Source organism: Cottoperca gobio, chromosome 12, assembly GCF_900634415.1.
Source record: "Cottoperca gobio chromosome 12, fCotGob3.1, whole genome shotgun sequence".
Taxonomy (NCBI): Eukaryota; Metazoa; Chordata; class Actinopteri; order Perciformes; family Bovichtidae; genus Cottoperca; species Cottoperca gobio.
This window is the reverse complement of record NC_041366.1, coordinates 9,562,300-9,587,703: the sequence shown is the minus strand read 5'-3', so window position 1 is coordinate 9,587,703 and position 25,404 is coordinate 9,562,300. Positions and strand designations below refer to the sequence as shown.

Genomic DNA, 25,404 nt, shown 5'->3' with positions numbered 1-25,404 from the left:
CCTGTTGTTGTCCCTTTCATTGACTGCATGGCTGCCAGCTCCTCCGTCATTTTGAAGTCCTTAGTTATCCCACGTAAGCAGATGAGTAGCTGGGCAGTGTCACTCGCGTACATCGCAGCTCTCATCCAAAACCAAGGGGGAAAATAAGTCAAAGTTGACCTCTCTGTTCTGCAGCTGAAGCTCCAGATGTCTCGATCCTCCGCGTTACAGTGCGTCAGGGGCACATTCTCAAATGCCTCCTTTTTCTCCGGACATATGAGTGCTGCAGAATCCACCAAACACTCCTTGATAAACTCTCCGTCAGAAAACGGTTTACTTTTACTAGTGATTTTGTGGGATAAGACTTAACTTGTCTTGACAGCTGCATCTCTGGATGTGCAATGTTTTGTAAAAAGTCCTTGTTGGTTTTGCAGCTAGCAAAGCACCCGACTCCTTTTCCCGCTCTTCATCAGACAAGTTCTTGAACGGCGACTCAAATTGTAATCCTTGAACACAGCGACCTGCGCACCACAAACTAAGCACACGGCTTTACCTTTCACTTCTGTAAATAAATACTTAGCAGTCCATGTCTTCTTGAAAACGCGGCATTCTGTATCAAGCTTTCTTATTTTGGCGCGAGCGGCCATTTTGAGGGCTAGCCGGTCAGCATCACTTGTAGCTGTTTACGCGCGCGGCGCGCGTACGTAAATACAGAAAAACAGCACCCGTTTCAAAATAATAGCAACACAGTTAGAAAGTTATTTGTGTTGCTATTATTTTGAAAAGGGCCGTAAAATGCCCAGGTCTGTGTGGTGGCAAACCTGTGAAGGTGTGGTTAGGCTGTGCCTGGTTTGTCACCATACAGTCCATCGTTTCTGTTTGAAGAACAGACTGTTCGGGCTGGAAATGAACCTTAAATGATTTATATTACATTATAACACGTCCATAAGTATGCACGGATATTATGGTAAGAAGGTTATGAATTATTCATTTGCATTGCCCACCAATTATTTGATCGTAAGGTTAGCTAGCTATAAAACGTTAGCAAGCTTAAATACGTATCTTCATTTTTAGTTAACAAGATAGCTACCTAGAAAATAGCAAAAGAAAATACCACTGACCTTTATTACTACCTAGCAAGACATTGAGGAACTGTTGTTACCCATTGTTAGATAAGCCTAAAAACATTTAAATGTTATACTCGTTCAGCTAGCAAGTTAGTTAGGCTAGCTAGGTACTTAGAAGCGCGCGGTAACTGATACCAAGCGTTTTGAGCTGTATTATTGTATGCCTAATAACATGTAACCCCAGTCAAGTTCCAAGTAATGTCCCTGTCGTGTATGAGGAGGGCATTATCAAGTTAGCGTTAATGATAAAACATGAGAGGCACAGAGTGGCTAAATGCGACCGCCATAAAATAATTCAGCCCTGGGGTTTTAGTTGGTAACTTTAGCTAGCTACTAGTAAACCTAAAGTTAGTTTTTGGGTCCAAATGTAGACTTCAAAATGAGGTAAAAATAAGTTGGGTAATTGTGATGCATTACTATTGGACAGCATTAAGCAAACAACAGCGATATATGATCTTTCTTCTTACAAAATGTGAGTAAATGATAATGGAGGCACAAATATATCCAAACTGTACACTGGACTGATCCTTTCATTGTGGTTTATTCATTCAAGTGTCTAAGTGACAGGTCATATAATGTGCCTGCCAAAGACCATTTGACACATTACAGAATAAACCCGCTCATGGGAGCATCAATCTTGTGGCCTGAAACCCTTTTGCCAATTTAGTCTTTATGATGTGAACATAACCTTGAATGTACACATGCATCATCTTGAAGGTAATTTTTATGTGGAATTTTGAATCATCCGTCTGCTTACATTGACAGCTTTTTCACCAGACTTTTCAAGTTAATCTAGAGTGCAGGGGAGACTATGGTATTGTTTTATTATATTTACCTCATGCTTAATATATCCATTACCATCAGGCAAAATAAAATACAAAGCTGTCCAATTATGGAATGGATCCGGTGTTAGTATGTTGGCAGATGCCATCTATGAATATAAAATGTATGCATTCTTAGTCTTGTCACATGGTATCTTTGTTGAGTGCTATGCTGCACAGTACATCCAACATAATTCTGCAGAAAGATGATGTTGCAGGGGTGAGAGGGGGCAATCATTCAGATAGTGATGTTAGTGTGGTCAACAGAAAGCAAAAACATCATATAACTGTTAAGATCAACAAAAAGATGCATCAAGAAGTATTTTCATACATTTGCCTGATGGGTGTAATTCATTTGTCACTTAAATTGCTCACATTGAAACACGTTACCATTTTAAGTCACTACATAGAAACTGAAACTCAGGACAACATGTTGAAGTAGTTTAGACGAGCAAATCATTTCAGAGATTAATTGGAATTATTGAAAGTTATAGTTTTTACAGAAATAGTTTTTTTATAGAAATCAAAACTTAGACCAATCAGTCTTTATGTCTATATCACTTTTAAATCATAGTGTCTGTTCATGCTGTTGTTTACTCATCTGATACTGAATTGCGACATCAAACAGCCATGCGTGACCTCCCGATGTGATGGAAAGAGGGAGAGAGTGGTGGAATGAAAGGGGAGGGAGAGGACATGCAGTTTTTATGAAGCATTCATGCTGATGTTTTTCCCTCTGTCTGCTTCTGACATTAAACATTAGGAAACTAGGCTAGTGTAGATGTTAATGTATGGTACCATGTTTCCTTGACATCAACCTTTTAATAGTCAAAAAGGGACCAAACTGTGCAAAGACTCATTCCGCAGAAAACCAAGCACTCAGATACTGTTTTTTAGATAAAAGAACAATTTCTATTTTACAAGCTTCCATCTTTCTCACTGCTCTTCTTTCTCTCCATCTGTTTCCAGGTGGGAGGTGCTGTGGATAAGCCATGGTCAGAGAGAGCGAAGACGTGCAGAAAAATATAATTTGAAGACATTCCTCAGCTTTGGCTCCCTCATCTTTTGTACCTCACTTGTACAAGACGCAACAGCAGCTATTGTGAAAGAGAATTGTTGAGCACAGGGAAGAAGACTGGAGAAAGAGGCAGAGCAGCAGGAAGAAGAGGACATTTGACAGATAAACAGAGGGAGCTCTGCAGCAGGATCCCCACCGTGCTGAACACAGGACTGCGTGACTGGTCTGTGCAAGCAGAGGGAGAGAGAGGGAGGAGAGAGTAGAGAAGGTAGGAAATAAAGAAGGGGGAGGGGAGGCAATTCAGCGCAGTGCAAGCTGACTGGATGAGTAGCAGCCGCGGCACAGGCAGCAGCATCAGCACCACTAGCTGTAGCATCTTTCTTTGTGGCTGCTGGAGGCTGTCTTGTGGCTGCTGTAGCGTCAACATCATCCATACACACACACACACACACACAGAGATAACTGGACACAGACGTCCCCACCGCTTGCCTTATATGCACACATGTCGTGGTGGCCACCAGAGAAGAGATAGTAAGTGACTGGGCTCAGGGGACAGAGGGACACAGGAAGAGGAAAGCGGGACAACTGGTGGTAGTGCAAACGAGAGGAGGGCTGGAGCGACGGCGACTAGAGCACCAGTAGCAGCAACAGTAGCAGCGGCACCATGGCGCAAGCCGCCAAGCAGCTCCGTAAGACCAAGGACCTCGCAGAGGCCGCCGCCCAGGAGCAGAGGGAGAAGGAGGAGGAGAAGATAAAAAAGAGGAATCGCTCCAGGGACCGCAGGCGCAAGGTATGGCTGGCTGTCTGAAGAGACTGGGGAGGTGACGGTGTTTCTTACATCCATCTCCCCCCCTTTACCTGCCTTTCTCTGTTTCTCTAGGGTTCTCTCTCTCTCACTGCATCTTTTGTACAAGATTAGTGAGAATGCAATTACACATGTATAATTACACAGTTGGTCCTGCGGCCTCAGCTGGTGCGTGTGTGTGTGTGTGTGTGTGTGTGTGTGTGTAGGCTAACCAGTCAAGCACATATGCTCTGGTACAGGTTGTGTTTGCTCGGTCTGATACAGGGGAAGGAAAAGGAAGCTGATGATTATTATTTGCTACTAGAGGTGGGATCAATATAGGCTGTTGGTAGATAACAGGTAATGTCAATGTCAGTTTTCTTTCACAAGCATTTTGGGGGGGATTTCAGCCTTACATGGGTGCAGCTCATTCATATTAATGCAATGCAAGTTCAGTGTACTGCACTTACATGCATTTGTATGCATATAATCCCATCACCATGGACATGTTCTGCATGCTCTATTCGTTCCCACGAAGCTGTGTTGGTCTTAGATTTGGTGTCTTCCCTCATAAAAACTGATTTATTTTATTGGGGAAAATGTAAAATGGAGGGGGAAGATGGAGGTACACTCTAATTATAGATGCAACACATTTGTATATCTTTTGGGGGGGCTCGCTTGAGTTGTTTAATCAAGAAGTCTAAGCTAATGATCTATTATATTGCTAGTAATATTAGTTGTGTCGTGAATTAATATTTAAATGTATTGTGACAAACTAGGCACGCAGAATATATCCCGTAGGCAGGAGATCCCTCTCTCAGCCTTCCGTCTCACTTCTCCCCTGCACTCTCACACTCTGGTCGTGCCTTTAGGTGTAGTTTTTATTGGGGTTGCGCCGCCTTGCACTCATGCTTGGAAGCACTGAAATGATGCATTCTATCATGTAAGGCACTTGTTGAATGGATAAAAAAAAAAAAAAACACTTTTATGAATTTTATCCATTAGTGGAATTTACAGCATTATGCCATGTGCAGAGGCTCAGTGTTGCAATGCAATGCAATACCAGCTCTCAATTACTTCCTGCAATATTTCTGTGTGCACATAATGATGTGGAGTTTGTGGCAACAGAGAATAGACATGTCTTCTTATATTCACTCTGTGTGTGTGTGTGTGTGTGTGTGTGTGTGTGTGTGTGTGTGTGTGGCAATTGTCTGAAAGACAGAAACACAAAGAAAAAGAATGCAGCATATTTTTTTTAGAGAGCACATGGAGGGTAATCTCTTTTCTGTATTTAATATTCTTTCAACCTAAAAACGGATTGTTTGTCCTGACTGTGGTTTGCTCAGGGTGTCCGAGGCCATGCAGCAGGAATCTTAAAGGTACGTTTTACTGTAGTGATGAAAATGTGGTGATGTCGTGAGGTGTTAATATTCCTACAGTCACACCAAATCACTTTTATGTTGTCAGCAAATTATACATATAATAATATTGTCATCTAAAAAAATCTAATATTCTTGGTAAAGGTATTCAATTTCAAGCAATTTTAAATATAGAACAATATGCAGAATATAATGTAATTAGCAAACATTTGTTCTATTATAGTAACAATTCACGTAAAACAATAAATATATGGTTTGGTCAATCGAATGCCGTTTACAACAACTACACCAAATGCCACCAAAAGTTAAGATCATATGGTGTGGACACCAGTTATGTGAGGACTACATTACTCCCATCATAGATTGGATTACATTGGACATAGCACCATGATACAGGTGACTATGCAAGATCTGCATTAAGGCAGTTAGACAATAGTCATGTGAATATTGTTCATGTTGAAGAAAAGATGGCTTGTGTACACATGTTACTCTCAATTTATGAGCTATGGACTTCACAAATGACCAAATTGTTTGGCAGAATGAAGATGTGCTGTTTATTGTCTGACGACAGAGATGTGTCGAGCAATACAAATGTTGCTGTACTGTTTCCTTTTGTTAAATTGTGGTTGTATTAGGCCATTGTGGGCAGTGAGTAGGACTACTTGATGGTAATATTGGATTGTTGCATTAATATTTGTCAAATATTTAAATTTACAAAAGTAGCCAGAATTAGACATTTAATTTCGGATTAGTTTTATCTAGGTACTCTTACACTTTAAAACCATTTGAGACCTGCTAATATTAAAATGATTGAATACAGTATAATAAATAACTAAACTTAAACGGATTACATATTACAGCAGTGTGGACGTTTTAGTCATTGTTACTGGTCAAAATGAAAAATTAAGTTACTGAGCTGACAGTGAATGACATGAATGCTATTTATCCCGTCAGTAGGTATAGTTTGATTTGTGAGAGCCAGTTTTAGTTCTTACTTAACGTTACTGCACTTAGCTAGCCATCCACTTAACGTTCGCTACCTAAGTTAATTTTACTCTTCAAAAATCCATCAGGCAGACATTTAATAGACAGACGTTTAATATTTCATTAATGGTCATTTGATTCAAAACAACTCTCCATCTCAACTGGCTTCTTTGTAAAGAGTTGTTGTTATTGTATCGTTGTCTACAGGATTTCACCGCTTAAGACACATTTGATGCAGCAATAAGAAAGCATTTGTAGCAAAAAATAAACCCATTTCTGCTTCACTGCTTCTGTTTCAGTGGCCTTTCTCCCTCACTTTCACCTCAATCATCAACCTTGCAACGTATCTCTGTTCTTTGTGTATCTCTCTGAATCTGTCTTTTTTTCCCTACACTTGATTGTTGCTATGTATCCAGAGGGAGTGAGGAAGCAAGTCAAAGAGACAGAGAGACACAGGCAAGTCTTAATGTTCTGGGGATGTTAATTAGCTCCATTCGATGTAAATCAAACTTGGCAGCATGGTATCACTCGTCCCTACTCCTTTCCTTTGCACAAAGGTCATCCACTGCAGTGCCAACAGAGATCCTATCATAATTCTGGATGGACTGGACAGTAATGTAGTTAGGGAATCTGCAAAGAAAGTGAAGGGGCATTCTGCTTGCTCTGCTGGTTAAGGTGTATGCCATGGAGCTGCAGAGTCATGGGTTTGGAATAGATCAACGACCTTTGTCATCTACTTCTTATATTTCCTGTCTTTCCTCACTCATCTGATAAATGAAAAAAATCTTTGAGAGAAGAATAAGAGCAGAAATGGCACTGAGGCAGACTGAGTTATATAACGGCTGTGGGTCAGGGGGTAGGCAAGATACTGACCCAAATTGCTCCCGGTGGCATGGCCAACAGTGGGTGAGTGTTTATCACTCCTGATGAGCAGGTGGCACCATCTATGGTAGCCTCTGTATGAATGTGTGTGTGAATAGTTGAATACTGACGTGTTGTAAAAGTGCTTTGAGTGGTTGGAAAAAAACTACAAAAAGCGCTGCATAAAAATTGTGTTTTTTGCATAGGGGTGCCATACTAGTGTAAGGGCACCACTGTGATCAGACCTGATTGGAAATAACAAGATGGGGATGTCCCGATCAAGTTGTATTGGCCCTGATCTCAATCAAAGTCCTTTAGCATTGGGTATCAACTGATAGAGTCCGAGTTATATTTACCTAAATGATGATTCAAATATGTATGACACATTGAAATAACAGCAGTAGACTACTAACATCCAGAAACTTCTTCATCCAAATACTGGAGGTCCTGTTAAGAAAAAAAGCTAATAATTTGATCACCTTAAATTATTATTAAATATATGCATTTAAGTTTAACTGCAGAATGCAGCTCCTGAAATTGACGTGATGCAATCTGCTGGAGAGAAGAAGTAAAGCTCTCTTGGAGTTGTTGGCGGTTGCACCATGGTGGAGCAGAGTGGAGCTTATTTCCTCACAAACAGACCAGCTGGCAGAGAACATTTCAACCAGACCGCAGACAAATGTAATATTGGCCTGTTATCAAGTTATTCACAATAACAATAATTACTGACAGCTGATATGACCTGCCTTTGGTACTATTAGTCATTTTAAACGGGGAAAGTGATGGTCAGCATCGGCTAAAAAGGAGAAGTTGCTCCCTGAATGTTAGACATTTCTACTATGAATACAACCTCAATTAATGTATCAAATTTTCAAGTGCCTGTGGAGATTTGGTTTTATGAATTGCAGCAACAAGCATGCTAATTTGAATTCCAGCTTAGTATACCATTAAATAAGTTGAAAACAAACATTGGACCACAGTCAGCTGCGGTGCTGAAAATGAAGGAAGTAAATGAAAATGCTAGATCATCTTCAAATTGCCACAGTGATTGTTTAGGTTCTCTGTCACCAATGGGATGGACTAATCTGGGACATGAAACCTTTTATTGTAGTACCTCAGCATCCTTTGGCCTGTACATTTCCCTGTTTCCTCCAGGCAAGCACTTATTACAATGGATCCAAAGATCGGCTAATGGATAGTGTGTGCTTTCTCATGTTTGCATGCGTGCACATACTGTGACTGTGAGTGAAATAGCAGAGCTTCAGGGTATCTCATTCCACTTTTATGTAACCTTATGGATACCCAACCCTAATTAGCCAAAACCCTCTTCGGTTTCTCTTCCTCCTTTCTCTGCCTCTCTGCCCACTTTTGTCCTCGAACTAAACAACACATCGGACAATAACATCAGAAATACTTTTCAGTAATGCCTAACTTTGGTAATTAGAAGTTGTTCATCTGCATGAATATACGGTAACATTCTAAATATGTTTAACAAAAGGGGATCATTTATCTTCTTGGCTTATTTTAGAGCTTTGGTTGCAAATTCATAGATCATTTAGGTAATTTATGTTATTGCAGTCGAACCCAATCATTCAGAAACGGTCAAATCATACACTAAATCACACAATTTTGACTGAAACACACATCCGCTGACCTCTGTGAACGTTTTGATTTGAGATGATTTACTCAAGATCATTTTAAACTACAAGAAGCCAAGAGGAATGTATTGTCTGACAGCTTTTTAGGGTACACAGCAGCAATGATTAAGGACTTATTTAACTTTCCACTCAGCTGCTGTCTTTGACAGTTTCAGACCTTTTCTCTTTAAACTAAGTATCTTAGCACTGCAGATGGTTGCAATTCTACCGTGTTTAAATACAGTATTGTATGCTGTCCCAGATTTGACAAATGTATGAAAAGAATACTTTGATTCACTGTATTTGAGTGGGGAGGGGGAGGAAATGAACTATGTTTATTTGTTCCCATGAGAGTGGGGCTCTTAAGTACGTGTCCTAGAATTCAAGGAACTAATGTATCTGATTTTTTCCTTTGTGCGTTGGGTTACCTGTGTATGTGTGCATATAGATGAGTATGAGCCTGTAACATGTATAGGTATTTATTTTTCAGTTTTCTTTTTATTACTTTTATTTTTCAAAGCTTGATTCCTACCTTGTTTACCACTAGGAGGGAGAAAGACATCAAAACAAGGTCACACATGCACACTGGTTAGTTGTTATGGCTAACATGTTAGCCTATGTGTTAAGGGTGTAACAATAAATCTATCTGGATCGATATATTGATTCAATGACTGAACTCTCCAATATCATCGACGCAAAGCGAAAACATCAATGCATGTCGCCATGATCGGGCGGTGCTAGCGCCGTTAGTGCTAGCGGTGTAATGTTGCTAACAACAGCCCAGGCTTTCCTAAGGTGGGCTGACCTTTTAAGGTGGATCAGCTATTGTCGTACAACAGGAAGTTTATTTTTATTCTTTTTATTGTGTGTACAGTTGATTATTCGGTGAATGTATTCAACAATTCCTCAAAAACCCTAAGCTCCCATCTCCCGAAGTTAACAACAGCCCAGATTCACTTAAGGTGGGCTGACCTTTTTTTTAAATTATTTCTTATTAAAAATAGATTGTGTCTGGAAGAGCCCAGTAATAAAATTAGCATTCATTTAGAGTTGTATTTATTGCAATATTAGAAATAACATTTCAATTTTCACTGCTCTTTTTGCTCTGTTTTGGTTGCCTCCAACTCCTGAGAAATGTGTCTTAATCTTTAGCTTGCTAGATGTTATTGTAATATGCTTCACCATATAGCTGCTACGTTTGTCTGTCTGTAGTTTTTGTGCTGGACAGGTAGTGTATAGGGCTTCCCCCTCTTTGTCGACTAATCGCCCATTTTAGTAATTTTTTTTCATTCTTTTTTCATGCTGAATGACTTATTTCCAATAAACGTATGAGCTGCAGTAAACACAAGATTTAAAGCGGTGCTTTTGCATTAGTCTTTGTTTTATAAATCAACGAATTGACAGTTAGTCGACAAAATCGCATGAGTGTTTATTTTTGTCGAGGACGGCTTTAGTAGTGTACAATCGGTTTATCAGAGCTTGTTTCTCAAAATGTCAGCATATAGTGTTGATGAGAGCAGTAAGACTAAAGTACAGGTAACTAAATGATGCCGTATTGCTGCTACAAAATAGGACACTGATATGATGTTAACATGTTGAGGTATACTGAATATAACTCTGGGTGGTGCAGGGTATGGTGAAAGCTTTTAAATTGGATCAAGCCTTTAACTTTTTTTTCTTAGAGACATGATATGCATGTTTTTTGGTGGGCTACAGCACTAGTTAGTGTAATAGTGTGCAGGTGCTTTTTCATCCCCACCGAGGAAAGGGGGGGCAGGATGAGTCAAGGTCGAACCGAGCAAAGCTGCACTCACACTGCACACACACTTAAGCAGCCACAGGCTATACTTACTTGGCAGCCTAGGATTACACTGCATCTGAGACTATAGCTACCCATCTATCTCCACATCACTACTGTGTGCTCAGCACCTGCTCAGATACTGTATCTGATGTTGCCCCGGATCCATACCTGCTCAAACAACATGGGAAGATTCCAGAATTTAAGCATGATGGCCGATATTTATCAGACCTGTCTGAGGGCTTATCTAGGACTCGACTCCATCAAATATGTTGATCTGGAGATCAAGGTGATTTTAGATAAGCATGCCTTGTCACCCACCATCAATATCAGGAAAGTCATTTTGTTATAAAAACTTTGAAATTATGACAATGCCATTCCCAGTGTGCGCTTGCGTACCGGGGTAACGTTACACAGACACCTGTAACGTCCGCATTGACATCGTTGAACAATTTTAAATATTTAAACTGAAAACATAAAATGAACACAGACAAGTCATATCTCAAGTCAAGTCACAAGTCTTTAACTTTCTGTCATGTCATCATAACAGTGACTCGAGTTAACTGCAGTCCAAGTCACAATGACTCGAGTCCACATCTCTGTCCTACACTGTATCTTTGTATTATGTTTGGATTCTCCAAGTGTGGGAGTTATGTTGCCACTTTTTGATCTCAGACCATAAATCAGAAATGCTAAAATCATAATTTTGTGTTAAGTTTGTGCTATAACATATTTTCCACTTATGCATGAATCTTTCTACATTTTTTTGCCATTGTTTTTCAACACTAGCATGGTCAGAGAGTCAGTGCGCCGATGGCCCATAAGATCTATGTGCGGTCGTTGAGTTCCTCAAGTCTCACAGCTCTTCTGCCAGCCGGTACCTGTTAGTCAGAGCATCCATCACTATTGTTAGCAAGGCCAACCAATGTGCAGCCCTGGCACGCAGAGGTAGGGGTAAATGCCGTAAATCTTTTTACTAAATTTATTGTGACCCTAGGGTCAGTCAGCAGGCGCTCTGAAGTGACTGATGTTACCATGGTGATTACAGTGTGACACTGCGAGTGGAGTGAATGATGAAGGGATGAGGAGATGAACGAGGGCATGCCTTGGTTGGCGATGAGGCATCTAACTGGCTGCACAGATCACCCACTAAACAGGAAATGCTGGAGTGAAAAAAGCCTGTTGCTGTCGCTTACTCTCAAACTGCTCAGCAGTTGGTCCCAGAATAATGTGGATGCTGAGTTTCATTTCAACTCAGTGCTTGATGAGACTACATCAACAAGAAAACATGAGTCAGACAGCAATTGTAGTCCAGATTCTAGAGATTTGTCTTCAAGATTCAAGACTTTATTATTGTCATTATATAATAAGGGATTGCACTGAGACATTAAGTTGTATTCTTGCATCCCACGCAGCTCCATGTCACATGGGGACATCTAAAATACAGTTATAAAACACATTTAATTTACATAATTGACTAGGGATGTAACGGTACATAGAATTCACGGTTTTGGTGAGAGTTCAGTACAACTGTGGGGAAAAACCCCAAATCCATAAGGATACGTGCTACATGTTGCAAACGGCGTACGGCATAAAGTTTCCAGGCAGAACTCGCGCTTTGGTTCCGCATTACGTGCATAGACCTACATATCGTGTATTCTGCGTGTGGCTGCATGCTCCTGACACTGACCCCAGTTCCATGACGGTTTGGCATGAATACACAAACATTAACAGTCCTATAATTGACCTACATAGAGTATATGCCTAGTACTAATGATATAGTTCACTCATCACAGGTCATTAGCAAAATAAGTAACTGAGCGCCGTTAATTCCTAAGAATCATTAGAGGAAGAGTGAAAGTGATACGGACTGGCACAACGGCACACACACACACACACACACTGATATGCCCACAAAGAGCACATACACTTAGAGCTGGAGCTGGGCATTATGTAATGGAATTAGTGCTCCTCAAGGTCTGCATGGATCATGTGGCTTGCAGGAGCCACTAATGCACTGAAGCAGCCGCTCTCAGGCACATCATGACTCCATCACATTGCTCTGCTGGCCTAAACACATTTGCTGTATATGTGCTGGCTAATGGATATAATGCATGATCAAAAGTCAAGGATTTCCATATTTGTTTCACGTTCATCGTGCAACAAATGTTTTTTATCAGACATTTTGAAGTGCTTGAAAATGCAATGCAACTCTATGTATTTGTCACATGCTCCAAACTGACACCACATTGATATTATTAGGCCGTGAACTAATCTTGGTTTGATAAATACTAAATCTAATGTGATGGACACACCCATACAAAACAGTGCAATTTAATATAATTGCCCTGCAAGAAATAATACCTATTTACACAAGGCTTCATCCCAATCCTACACCCTGGCTATGGCTTTAATAGACCTGATGTCCGTTACAAACATTTTGTGCTTAGGAGCTGCTTCGTAAAACACAATATTTTGTTGGAGGCTACATATTAGATTATTAGCATTCCTGCAAAGGCAGGGAGTATATAGCAAGTTACAAATCTGTGAGGGTACACTCAAAATACAAGTAAGTCATACCATGTCATTTGGGATATGACATGTTCCGTTCAGAGATTAGTGGCGTCAACCATGTTGCAGTTAATATGACGTTTGAAAAACTAGACACGTTTGAAAAATGTTAATTACTTGATGCACTGGAAGTAAGTGCTCTTTGACAAGTAGTGTCACCTTTATTTCACCCATTGAGGTGTGTGTGTGTGTGTGTGTGTGTGTGTGTGTGTGTGTGTGTGTGTGTGTGTGTGTGTGTGTGTGTGTGTGTGTGTGTGTGTGTTTCTCTGTACAATGAGGAGGGTGTCATGTGTCACTGGGATTACTGCTTGATGGCAGATGTAATGGCTTCTCTCTCTTTAGACTCATCACTCAGTAGCCAATCTATGCTCGTGGACAGGGCGCACACACATCCTTGTAAAATGAAAGGGATTTGGTTAAAGAGGAATACGTACTGTTAACAGTATTGGTTTTCAAGTTGTAAAACTCCTGAAAATGACAAAATCTAACATCAGCGGTTTCCCTGCCAAAACCAGCTGCCATTCACTCACGGATATAATTTCACACCTCCTGATCCAAGAGAGCTTGCATCAGCACTCATTGATGGCAGCCGGGCTGGGAACACGACGTAAGGGGAGACTGCTAGAAGCAAACTCAAACTGAGTGCTTCCCCTCAGTCGACTTTACTTCCTCGTCATCCCTCTGCTACTCCTCTCTCATTATTATTCTCTCTTTTTCCTCCCCCTTGTGGGTATGATCTGCTGTTGGGTGTTTCTGGTTGTGAATTTGTCATCATGCCCATGACCTGCATAAAGAAAAAAAGAAAATTAACCAATCATCAGTGCTGTTTGTCTCCTTGCACTTATCCTCCTCCGCTGTCTACTGTACAAAGGCATCGAGTTGGAAAATGCACACTGCACTTGTATAAATACTTCATTGCTAATTCAATTTTAAACTCTAGATGGAAAGAGGAAAAGTGAAGCAACTGTTTGTTCTTTCACCATGCCCTCAGCACTTTTCTCCGTCGGCTATCTTTCTGTCTCTCTGCATCCCGCCATCCTTCTTTCCTGTTTTGTACTTTCTCCCCAACCTCTCTTCTACCTCTTTGTCTCCCCCCTTCATCCCATCTCCTTTTGTTCATGCCTCTAGTGTTTACCACACTTCTGATTTTTAATGTCTACTAGACAAGGTGTTTAATTTGCAACGGCAAATCATTTTATGATTATGTTTGGCAATCAAAGTTACTTAAGTTACTTAAGTTAAGGTGATTTTGTTGTCTAAATGTAACCACATGCTGGACCCAGGATGTGAAACCCAAGTCGTATTATTTGTATGCAGTGGTTGATGGCAAGCCAGCACGACCATCTCTAAACGACTAGCATGCGATACATAAATATAGCACTTATTCAGCAATAATGTTTGGGGAAAACAAATTAGTATTATATAAATGTGAATAATTTCACTGTATGGTCCTACTGCCCCCAAATTCTGCCATGCCGTGAGTGCAAGTTATCACAATATAGCCCAGTGCCCACTGTGTGAGTATTGTGATATGTGTCCATTTGTTCATCCTGAAATCCTATTTTGTCTGTCCTGTCAGCCACTAGTTTGCACAGCTTGCAGCAGTCAGTACTGAGCATTCTTAATCTGCTGATGAAGGCAAGGTAAAGTAGCTGAAAAATCCAGAAAATGTCCAAGGAGCAAACCTTGTGCAAAATTATTTTAACGCTTGATATATATCCAAATAAGTCCTTAAGTGTTATTGGGCTTGGTATATGATAGAGGTTGCATATCTATTGTGGAATGTGCCATATATATATTTTTAATATTGATGTATTCGTAATAAATCACGATCATAACAGCATAAAAATGACTTCCGCTAACAACAATCGATCGCTGCGGCGAGAGCATCCACTTCGGCAATGTTCAGCCGATGACATCACAAATATAATACAGCCGCCGCAAGTAGAATACAGCCGCCGTCAGTGTTCGTCTGCGTTACAGCCACCGCCAGTGTTCGTCTGCGTTGAAGCGTCCAGCAAAGACTGCTGTCAATTATTTCGAGAAAGAACGGACAACAATCGATCGTCAAGGATAATTGTGAAGCGATGTGTTGTATGGGGATGTGGGGCCGTCTCCAAATCTAGCTTTCTGTGGCCAAAAGAGGATAAAATGTCGCATTTATGGACAAGACAAGTGCGTCGATGAAACCGACGATTTGTGGGCAGTACTTTGAGAGATCGTGTTTCGAACAAACTATGCTCGCCAAGGAAATGAGATTCAAAAAGAATTTAAAACTGAACGCAGATGCTGTGCCTACAATACTGTCGAGACCCCAGCCAGCACAAGCCAGCACGCCGATTCAAACACGTCCGCCGGTGCAGAGTCCTCCACCAAAGAGACGACGAAATGCATTCGCCAAAAGGGAAAGAGCAAAGGTAAGCCGTGCTACTTGTTTACTGTATTTATTGTTTCAGGCATAAAGCCATAATCGGTCTAGGCCTACTGTATGTAACGAGTTGACATACAAATGTAAACTAATGTAAATGTTTCCTAAATTTCCCTCGGGATGAATAAAGTATCTATCTATCTATCTATCTATCTATCTATCTACACACCAGGCCCTAGGGTTTAATATCTGTGTGTTATTGTTTGTAGTATTAATAACTTTAGCTAATTACACTTCATTAGCTTAATTAAGTATAGATTCAATGTTTATAACAGGCTTCCCCATTTTATTCTGTAGTTTGAGTAAAAGCGTGAGTCTATTAAGCTTTTAACTATCACCCCTATATTAATAGTATTGAAACATTGGTGAATGAAGCCACTGACAGAACTGAGGATACCTGTATGATCAGCGACCATCTATTGGACATCCACACTGGGGAGGAAGCTGTGTACATCAGTAAGTATACAGACTGTACGTCATCTGTACATTACAGTTGTAGTACCAGTAGACCTGCACATGACGTGTTAAAAATACAATCACCACATGCATGTACATAATTCATATATTTGTTTTTATATTTGATATCATTGCTCTCTCAATCAATTCAACCACATCTTTTATTATGAATGTTATTAGATATTTTCCTTACACAGACATGTATAAACATGCAATACAATTTCAAGCTGGTTTGAAAGATTTATTAGTAAAGTTGTGTTTTGTACATTTCAGAAAGAAATTGCTGTGCAGACGGATCTCCCTCCACGGACACACCACAAGTCCATGCAGGCGCGACCACAGTGTCAGGTCAGCTGGACTGCAAGTTCCAATCCAAGTTGGTTGTTCCAAAGGTCAGCATCATATATATTGGAAGAACTAAACAAAAGGGATGCTGCTTGTGCTGTATAGAAGCAGATTCAATCACTGAACTGACATTGTGTTTTGTTATTGACTCTAATAAAGTGCCGATACTTGAACGACGTGTAGTTGTCAGATGGAAACGTAGCACAGATCTTAATGGCACATGATGGCATTCTGTGGTTCTTACCAAGTATTCCCCAACAAAATCTCACCAGCTGGCGGTATGCCACATAGCGATACATTCTGTAACATACAAGATAATACATGTCAATGGTAATCACTTCAACCTTATTTGCTTATTTATCTATGTATTCTGTAACTTTGCCAGAGTGACCATTCGACTTCCCAAAAATACATTAAAGTTTCTGAGCTCTACACATTACACAAGTAACTTACTCAATACGTGGCTGATCACCTGCTTGTTGTCTGTCCCTCTTCGATTAACTTTGGTAGGCTGTCTGCAACACCCAAACATCCAGACACTTTGATTTGAATCCTGGGTGATCTGTTATGCAGGTTATGTTTGCACCATGTCCCTCATATTCATTGAAGTTCCTCCATGACATCCTTTTCTTGGCAGCAGCTCTTCAATTGCTTCCATAATTGTACAGTTTTCACATGTACACCTAAATGTACAAAAGAAGAGAGGTAAGGACATGTACACAATATGCAATATCCAGAAAAAAGGCCAATATTAACGTCATCTTAATTTCATACTATTTATATGCCTGTGTTTCAGAACAGGCTAGTAAGCACTATAGGTGAGACGGTCAGTATACAGACTATACTTTATAAAACAGCGCTGTCCTCCGGTCTGTTTGTTAGCTAATGCTTTATATACAGCCTCGTAATAAATGACGTTTGACATCAGACACAACAATAGAACCTCAACCGCAGAAACTTTGAGAAAGAATCAAGTTATCAAGCTTTACAGACATCGATGTGTCCAAGTAGAGAAGTAATTGAATATTTAGGGATCGAGCAATTTGCGGACAACTAGTCGGGTTCATAACAATTCAAGGAAACCAAGCTATCGACTCAGCTAGCAAGCTATCGATAGCTTGAACTATAGTCAAATGTCTGTGTCTGTGTTCTGTTGCACAGGATCTCCGCCAAATCCAGATTCATCGTCACGTTCATCCGCCTGTCCGCTCCCGTCTGTGTCTCCATCTTGAATACTGTGTCTCGAGCTGCTCTGCTTCCACCACGTTAAACTCGCCCGCATGATCTAAATCCACTGACACCGGCATCCTCTTCAATAAACTCCTCTTCTTGAAGTGTGACAACTCACTGTCACTCGATTCTGTCGAAATATCCGAGCCAGAGTCCGACATCGCCGCTTCTGCCTGTGTATGTCTGTGTATTCAACTGGTGGACTATTTTATACTTGTGACGTCAGAACACGGGGTCGGGTGTTTCCGGTAGCGGCAATGTAAACATCGGTGGTCGACATACTAAATCATGATTTATTAAATACTGCGATCATTGTGTCATAAATAACACATCATTTTACACCACAAATAGCATTTACTATCATCAGTAGAAATTCATGTTTATCATTTCGTAGGCCCTTTGAACCCTTTGTAAAGAGAGTCCATACACATTCTGTAGTCCTCGTCCCAAAAGTCTGTCAAAATGTCTGTAACCCAGGATTAAAAAATGATTAAAAGACATGTCAGTGCCACTGCCGACATCATTCAGGCTCTGTAGTGTCGGAGTGGGACGCTAACTAATATGTCAACCCGACCGCTGCAATATCAAAAGCCAGGAAATGAATATACATGTGCTTTTGCTCTCATTCTAGCTTCTAAAAGTCTAAAAATAATGTCACACATCATAAAGAAGTCAAGCAATTTACCATAATTTAAAAATGTGAAAATGTCTAAAATGTTCAGATTTATTTTCAAACTTGGGCAGCATTAGAGCGTGACCAGCCTAAAACAATGTGGCAGAGTGCTTTTATTGACTGGTAATAATGTGTTGCTCGTGCCCCACACCATACCAAATGTTAATTTACTGCTTGCTGTGCAGATTCAGCCTCATTAACTTTGAGATTTTTCTCACCGCAAAGTCTTCTCATTCCACCTTCTTGCCCCCATCTATCCTTCTATCCCTCCTCGAAGCCCTTCCCTAATACCATGATGATCCAACATTGATTAACACACTAAGAATGTTGGATAGTAGTCAGGGTGTGAGTGAAACACATTCAAACTTTTTTTTTTAAAGATCTTAGTGAGTCTCTCTTCTGCTCAATTTCCTTTCTTCCCCTGTTTTTTTCAGCGACATGATATCGGCAGTTAGTCATGCGTGAGCATTACAATGTGTTTTGTGTATTATGGCATATCCAGCAAACAATCTGGTAGCACAAATCATCCATAGGACAACCATCCATTAGCAGTTTAAACACAGAGTTGGCTGAGTATTATAAATAAATGTTAACAATGTGTTTTGCCAGAAGAGCCTGTGAGTCATAAAATGTTTTCTCGCATTTAGATTATATCCAGTTAGCAGGAACACAGGAACAGACGGAAATGTAATACTGCTCCGGAGGCACGGAGAATGTTGATTTCATCATGATTACAACCCTTCAGGCGCCCTGTTTTCAAAAAAATTGCCGAGCCAGAGAAGGACTTAATGACAAAACAGTGAAAGGAATAATACATAGTTTTGTGTCCTCCCTGGAGAATCAACTTTAGCTTGGCATCTTGTCATCAGTTTATTTCCTGTTAGCTTCTGTTACTAAGCTCACAAGACTATGGAGCAGAGTACTAAACTACAGACTGATAAATCCCATCACCATACACTGCTGTTGCTTTATGGATCCACTTCACCAGTATGGTTCATTCACAGCAGCAACACTGGTTAGCAAAAAGACTAATTCAAACCAGCTATGGAACGGTGGCTTTACTACATCACTGAATAGCCCACGTTGTGTTTCTGTGTGCCAGGAGGTCACACATGGATCACTGCAACGCCTGACTCTCACTCTCTCACTCACTCACTCACTCACTCACTCACTCACTCACACACACACCTTTACACCGTCTCACATCTATGACTCATACAAACACACAAAACACACACAGAAGCTAAAATCTTTGTGGATCGTGGCCTGATTGTAATGACGCAGAGAGTCTGACTCAGCTGTTTTAAGGCGGGATGATGGACAGGGTGACAGGGTGTGTTGCTGGCTCTGCATTACAGTTACATTACAGTTAATTTAGCTGACGCTTTTGCGAAGTACAAAAAGTGCAAACAATCATGGCAGATACAACTCCGAACAGCAAGAATCTTGTAAGTACGATAGCTTCAAATAGGTATAATTGTATAAGTGAACACTGTCTTCAAATAGCCAGTTCAACAGTGCAACAACATAAGTGCAACATACAGAAACAATAGAATACAAATTCAACTATTAGCTATAAATAAGCCAAACCAATACAAGTGCAACATACAAAGTAGTTATTTTGTTTTCATTATTCGCTGAGGTGCAGTCGAAACAGGGGAGTTTTCAGTCTGCGCTGGAAGGTGTGAAGACTGTCTGCTATCCTCACATCATTGGGGAGGTCGTTCCACCATTTTGGAGCTAGGATAGCAAACAGGTGGGTTTTGTTTGAGGGAAATCTGGATCCCACTCGTAGTGAGGGAGTGGCGAGCCGATTGGTCGACGCAGAGCGAAGTGAACACGCTGGGGTGTATGGTTCGACCATGGCATGGATGTAGGAAGGGGCTGATCCATTCAAAGCACGGTAGGCAAGCACCAGAGTCTTGAAGCAGATTTGGGCTGCCACTGGTAGCCAGTGAAGGGAGCAGAGAAGCGGTGTAGTGTGGGAGAACTTGGGTAGATTGAAGACCAGTCGGGCTGCTGCATTCTGGATGAGCTGTAGAGGTCGAATGGCACATGCAGGCAGTCCTGCGAGGAGGGAGTTGCAGTAGTCAAGGCCGAAGATGACCAGAGCCTGAACAAGAACCTGCGTCGCCTTCTGAGTCAGTAGGGGAAGTATCCTCCTGATGTTGCCACAGAGTGTGTCTGCAGGAGCGGGTTGTTGCAGCGATGTTGGGACCGAAGGACAGTTGGTTGTCCGGCGTCACACCCAGATTCCTTGCAGTCAGAGTCGGGGAAACAAAAGATGTGCCGATTTTAATAATAATGTCTTGAATGGGAGAGCCCTTACTTGGAAGGAAAAGGAGCTCGGTATTGTCAAGGTTGAGTTTCAAGTGATGTGCGGCCATCCACCGAGAGATATCAACCAGACAAGCCGAGATCCGTGCCTCCACCTGGGTTTCAGATCTGGGAAAAGACAGAATCAGTTGCAAGAGCTGGTCCCATGGGGAAGGCCAAGGTGAGAGGACAAAACACCCCCTCTCAAATATGCACATAACATACATGATAAAACACCCCTTAATCCTATAGTTTAGCAAATTAAGCCGTCTCCTCCTTCATCACAAATTCAAGTCACCAAGCTCATTGAACTATGCAAAAAGTCCAAAGTGATTGATTACTATATAATTTGCATCTCTCACTGGAAAGAGAGAAAACAGCTCTGGCATTGTAAATACTGCATGTAATCTTTATCTCAGTTTACAAATCTGTCACTGGTTGTTGTATATTTATATATATATATTTATTTATATGCACATCTTTTTTTTTTTTAATAAGAGTCAAGAACAGGCATTGTAATGACTCAGTAGGGAAGCAGTTTACTACGTTTCTTTCTGCAGCTAACACTGCTACAAGATCTGGAACAGTAGATAGATATTGCTACCTACCAGATTTCAAGAAATATCTGACACATTCTATATATAATGATGCTGCAGTATTTCCCTTTATGTCTCAAATAACATGGTTTTAGGGACCTTTTCACCGTGAGATCACTGTGTGATTTTTTTCTTTTTTCTTTTTTTTTTAATCACATTTTATAATTGTTATTATATTTCAGTTAACCAACAGATTTTAGCCTAAAGCAAAGTACGCGGTTTATAACTTGTTAACACCATCTGCTAGTTTTTGCTAGCTTGCTGTTACCATGTGGGATGTAGCTTGATTGAACATGCTAATTGACAAGTTTTAATTATTCTATTTCCATTCAATCTTTACTGTAAAACCTTTATTTTATATATTATTTGTTAGCAAGTTATTGTATTATGTCTGCTTATATGGTAAAAGGTTTAATTCCCACATGACATGGTAAATACAGCCTGAGCAGATAACCCCTTTATTTCTATTCTATTGTTAATTCTCATAAATTCCCATTTAAAGTTTACACCTTGAATATTCCTGTAATTTGGTAACCGTATTATAGACATGCCAGTGTACAGTTGTAAGTGAATATCACGTGTTTGATACACAGCACAGACAACAAGCATCAGCAACTAGTGAATGATAAGAAGGAGTGATGGTGCTCTGTACAACGTGCAGCTTTTTGCAAATGCAGCGTGTCAGCTTGTCTAGCCCATATTTTTAGCTCTCCCTGGTGTATACAGTTTATTATAGCATGAGCTTTGGAAGGAGCTCAGTGACTTCTCTTTCTGACAGTATGTGTCATAGACATGCTGCTACCCACTTTGCGTCGTTGTTCACCAGCTTTTGTTTTGGACAAAACCTGATAAAGAATTTTTTGTGAATTGAGTGTGCCTTAAACTGAGGGCACAGAATGTTCTCTTTTGGGTGTATTAGAGTTCTTTCATCTGTCAAAATAAAAAGCTTTGTGTGTTAGAGAAACACTTTTCTTTACAGTATCTGTGCTTTTTCACTGTACTGTTGACTTGTTGTGAGCAATGTATTAATCCAGTCTCACATTTTGTGTGTGTCTGTGTCACTTTGATCGTCTTAGTGTCTGCTTTGGTCCACTTCCCCTTTTTTAATATGTTAATGAATTTAGATCAGGATTAATTTAGTGTTCCAGTTTCTCTCTCTCTCTCTCTCTCTCTCTCTCTCTCTCTCTCTCTCTCTCTCTCTCTCTCTCTCTCTCTCTCTCTCTCTCTCTCTCTCTCTCTCTCTCTCTCTCTCTGTGTGTGTATCCTTCTCTGTTAATCACTTGTCTTATCTATTGAAAATTGTAGTTGGCTGGCCTCCGGGGACAAGCCACTCGCTGCGACTTTAAACTGTCAGGCCTGACCCTGAGTTGACCATGAGTTTGTCCCATTGATGAATAGCTCCTCGTACTGGATTTGCTAAGTTTATTTTATACAGTAAAACATCATTATGAAAAAGGGGCACGTTTAAAGCTTATTTTCAGTGCGTTAAGGATGCTATTGTTAATACTATTGCTGTATCAATGTTATTTTTAGAAGCAGCAGTCTTAGTGATAGTTGTGAGCTCACAATAATAGCTGGAGGTAGCCATGTCCTCCTGCGATCTTGTCTTCGAGTTTAACTTGCGTTCGTCCTCTATGACTTTTTCTCCTTCATCCTCCGTCAGCACCACTGTGCCCCCACCCCTCTCTCAGCATGAGGCTTACTGGTATGACTCGACACACACTGGGTGATTAGTGACGACCCACTGTCACTAACAGACATGCACAGTGGGGCCTGCACAACATGCAGCTGCCACATATATCAACAGACATACACATATACCAACACGTAGATATAAACACAGAAAACAACACAAAGGGTACAAATTACACCCGTTTTCTCAGCTTCTCTAGATCGATATTAGAAACGTATCATCAAAGCGTATCATCATAACAATTAGGTACATTTGCATATAGTGAAAGCTTGCATCAGTTTATATTTCTGTTCGTATTTCTGGATGTGTTACAGTGCATGTGATGAGCGTGATAAGCAAATGATGAAACAGATGACAACATGTGTCGTTCAAAAGGTTTATGGTTTATGACATACACCAATATATTTTCACATATAACAGCATATTTGATATATACTCTCTCTGTCACAAAGAGAGAGAAACCTGCTTTGGTATCGGTCCATCAGTCTTCCCTCATTGTGTATCTGTCCCCCTTAATGTTGCTGAGAGTGAATGATATTGAAGGGATTCCCACCCCCAACGTTGCTGCAAAGCCCGCTAGCTTTTAGGGCTGGGTGAGATTTACTCGTGCGTCGTGAGAAATGGTTGCTTTCAATTTGAGTTGGAAGAAAAACATTGATTCACGAGTACAGAACATTTTGAATAAACTGGGTTGCAGGGAGGTCATGGCTTATGAACTGGACACCTTTGACCACTGTTCATGAGGAGGCCCTGGGACTTGCGTCTGATGTATGCACAGCACACTGGGAGCAGTGAGCTGCCACGTGCATCCTTGTGTTTGTTGGAGTCTTTACATCCTGCAGTGAGGACCATATGTCGGCTTCTGCCACCGCCTGTTGGCAGCGTGGCTGAAGATGACGCAGCATGTTACGGTGCATGTCCATGCTGAATTGATTGCACAGGTCTATGTGTTTGTGTATCTGGACTTTGGGTACATTCACATACAGGTTAATACTGTGTGTCTTGTTAATACTTTGTCTTGAGCCTGTCAGTGTGCTTGTGTGAGTTAGTATGTGTCAGCTCCAGAGCCCTCTACAGTCCTGATTCATGACACGAGTGATTTGGCAGTCAGTCAGTCAACGTCTGGATAGGGCAGCAGCAGCTCCTGCTCCCCGCTCCGTCCCCCCTACGCATCTCAGTCCATCTATCTCCTTCTTCCAGGCCATGATCACTGATACTCTGACATCTAACTTCAACTACTGAGTCATCCTTCAGCGCCCTTATTGTGGTTAACTTACTCGCTGGTATCTAATCTAGCTGTGGTTTTGTTTGTCATGTTGATGCTTTGTTTGTTCTTGTGCTTTATTTCAATTGCGATAATCTTTATTTAATTGCCCCTGCACAATTGGGCTTTTTCTTTTCTCTATGTTATTTGTATTCTATATCAACTCTTCTATTATTGCATGAAAGCAAATAACCTTTCATTATGACTTTGTATGGCTTAGCATATAGGAGGGATGTTAACAATTAACCGTTTAACCATTAACCCACAATGAGGATTTTGACAAATCAGATTTTGACCTATCAGTCAAATATATATCTATAGATATATAGATATATATATATATATATATATATATCTATAGATATATATATATATATATATATATACATATATATATATCTATAGATATATATATATATCTATATATATATATATAGATATCTATATATATATATATAGATATCTATATATATATATAGATATATATAGATATATATATATATATATATATATATATATATATCTATATATATCTATAGATATATATATATATCTATATAGATATATATAGATATCTATATAGATATATATAGATATCTATATATATATATATATATAGATATCTATATATATCTATAGATATCTATATATATATATATATATAGATATCTATATATATCTATAGATATATATAGATAGATATATATATAGATATATATATATATATATATATATATATCTATAGATATATATATATATATATATATATAGATATCTATATATATATATATAGATATCTATATATATCTATAGATATATATAGATATATATATAGATATATATAGATATATATATAGATATATATAGATATCTATATAGATATATATAGATATCTATATATATATATATATATATATATATATATATATCTCTATAGATATATATAGATAGATATCTATATCTATAAATAGATATATATAATATATAGATATCTATATCTATATCTATAGATATAGCTGCCATGCATTAAGGAAACTTTGGTCACTACGTGTTTCCAAACACTAACCATCTCCACCGCTGTGTTCCCGACTGCGCATGAACTGCTCAGCAACCCGTTTGCAGTTGACGTGGAAACAGCACATGTGAACATCCAAATAGAGCTGATTGACCTCCAGTGTAACGACACACTCAAGGCAGAGTGTGACTCTGTGGGCGCTGCAGTTTCCAAGCTTCACCCCCGAAACGATGCCTTAATGTTGGCCCTCTCTGTGATTGAGTTTGACACCTCTGGTCAACTGCTTGCTTTGCGCAGTTTCTCCTCTGCTGTTTCACGAAGGGCAGGGCTCCGCCCCCCCCCCCCCCCACACACACACACACACGTGCGCACACATTTACAGTCAGAGACGGAGCAGAGGAAAGGAGAGGGGAGAACTAAAACAAAAGC

At 40.1% G+C, this 25,404-nt stretch overlaps 1 protein-coding gene across 1 annotated transcript in view; it reads left to right on the top strand.

Annotated features, from left to right (window-relative positions):
* Positions 1-657: 657 nt before the first annotated feature.
* LOC115016938 (ankyrin-1-like) overlaps positions 658-25,404 on the top strand; it is a 73,102-nt gene continuing 48,355 nt past the window's right edge. Inside the window, 2 exon segments of the mRNA XM_029445064.1 lie at positions 658-946; positions 2,897-3,735. Coding sequence (XP_029300924.1) covers positions 3,610-3,735 — 126 coding nt within the window. The 5' untranslated portion in view covers positions 658-946; positions 2,897-3,609.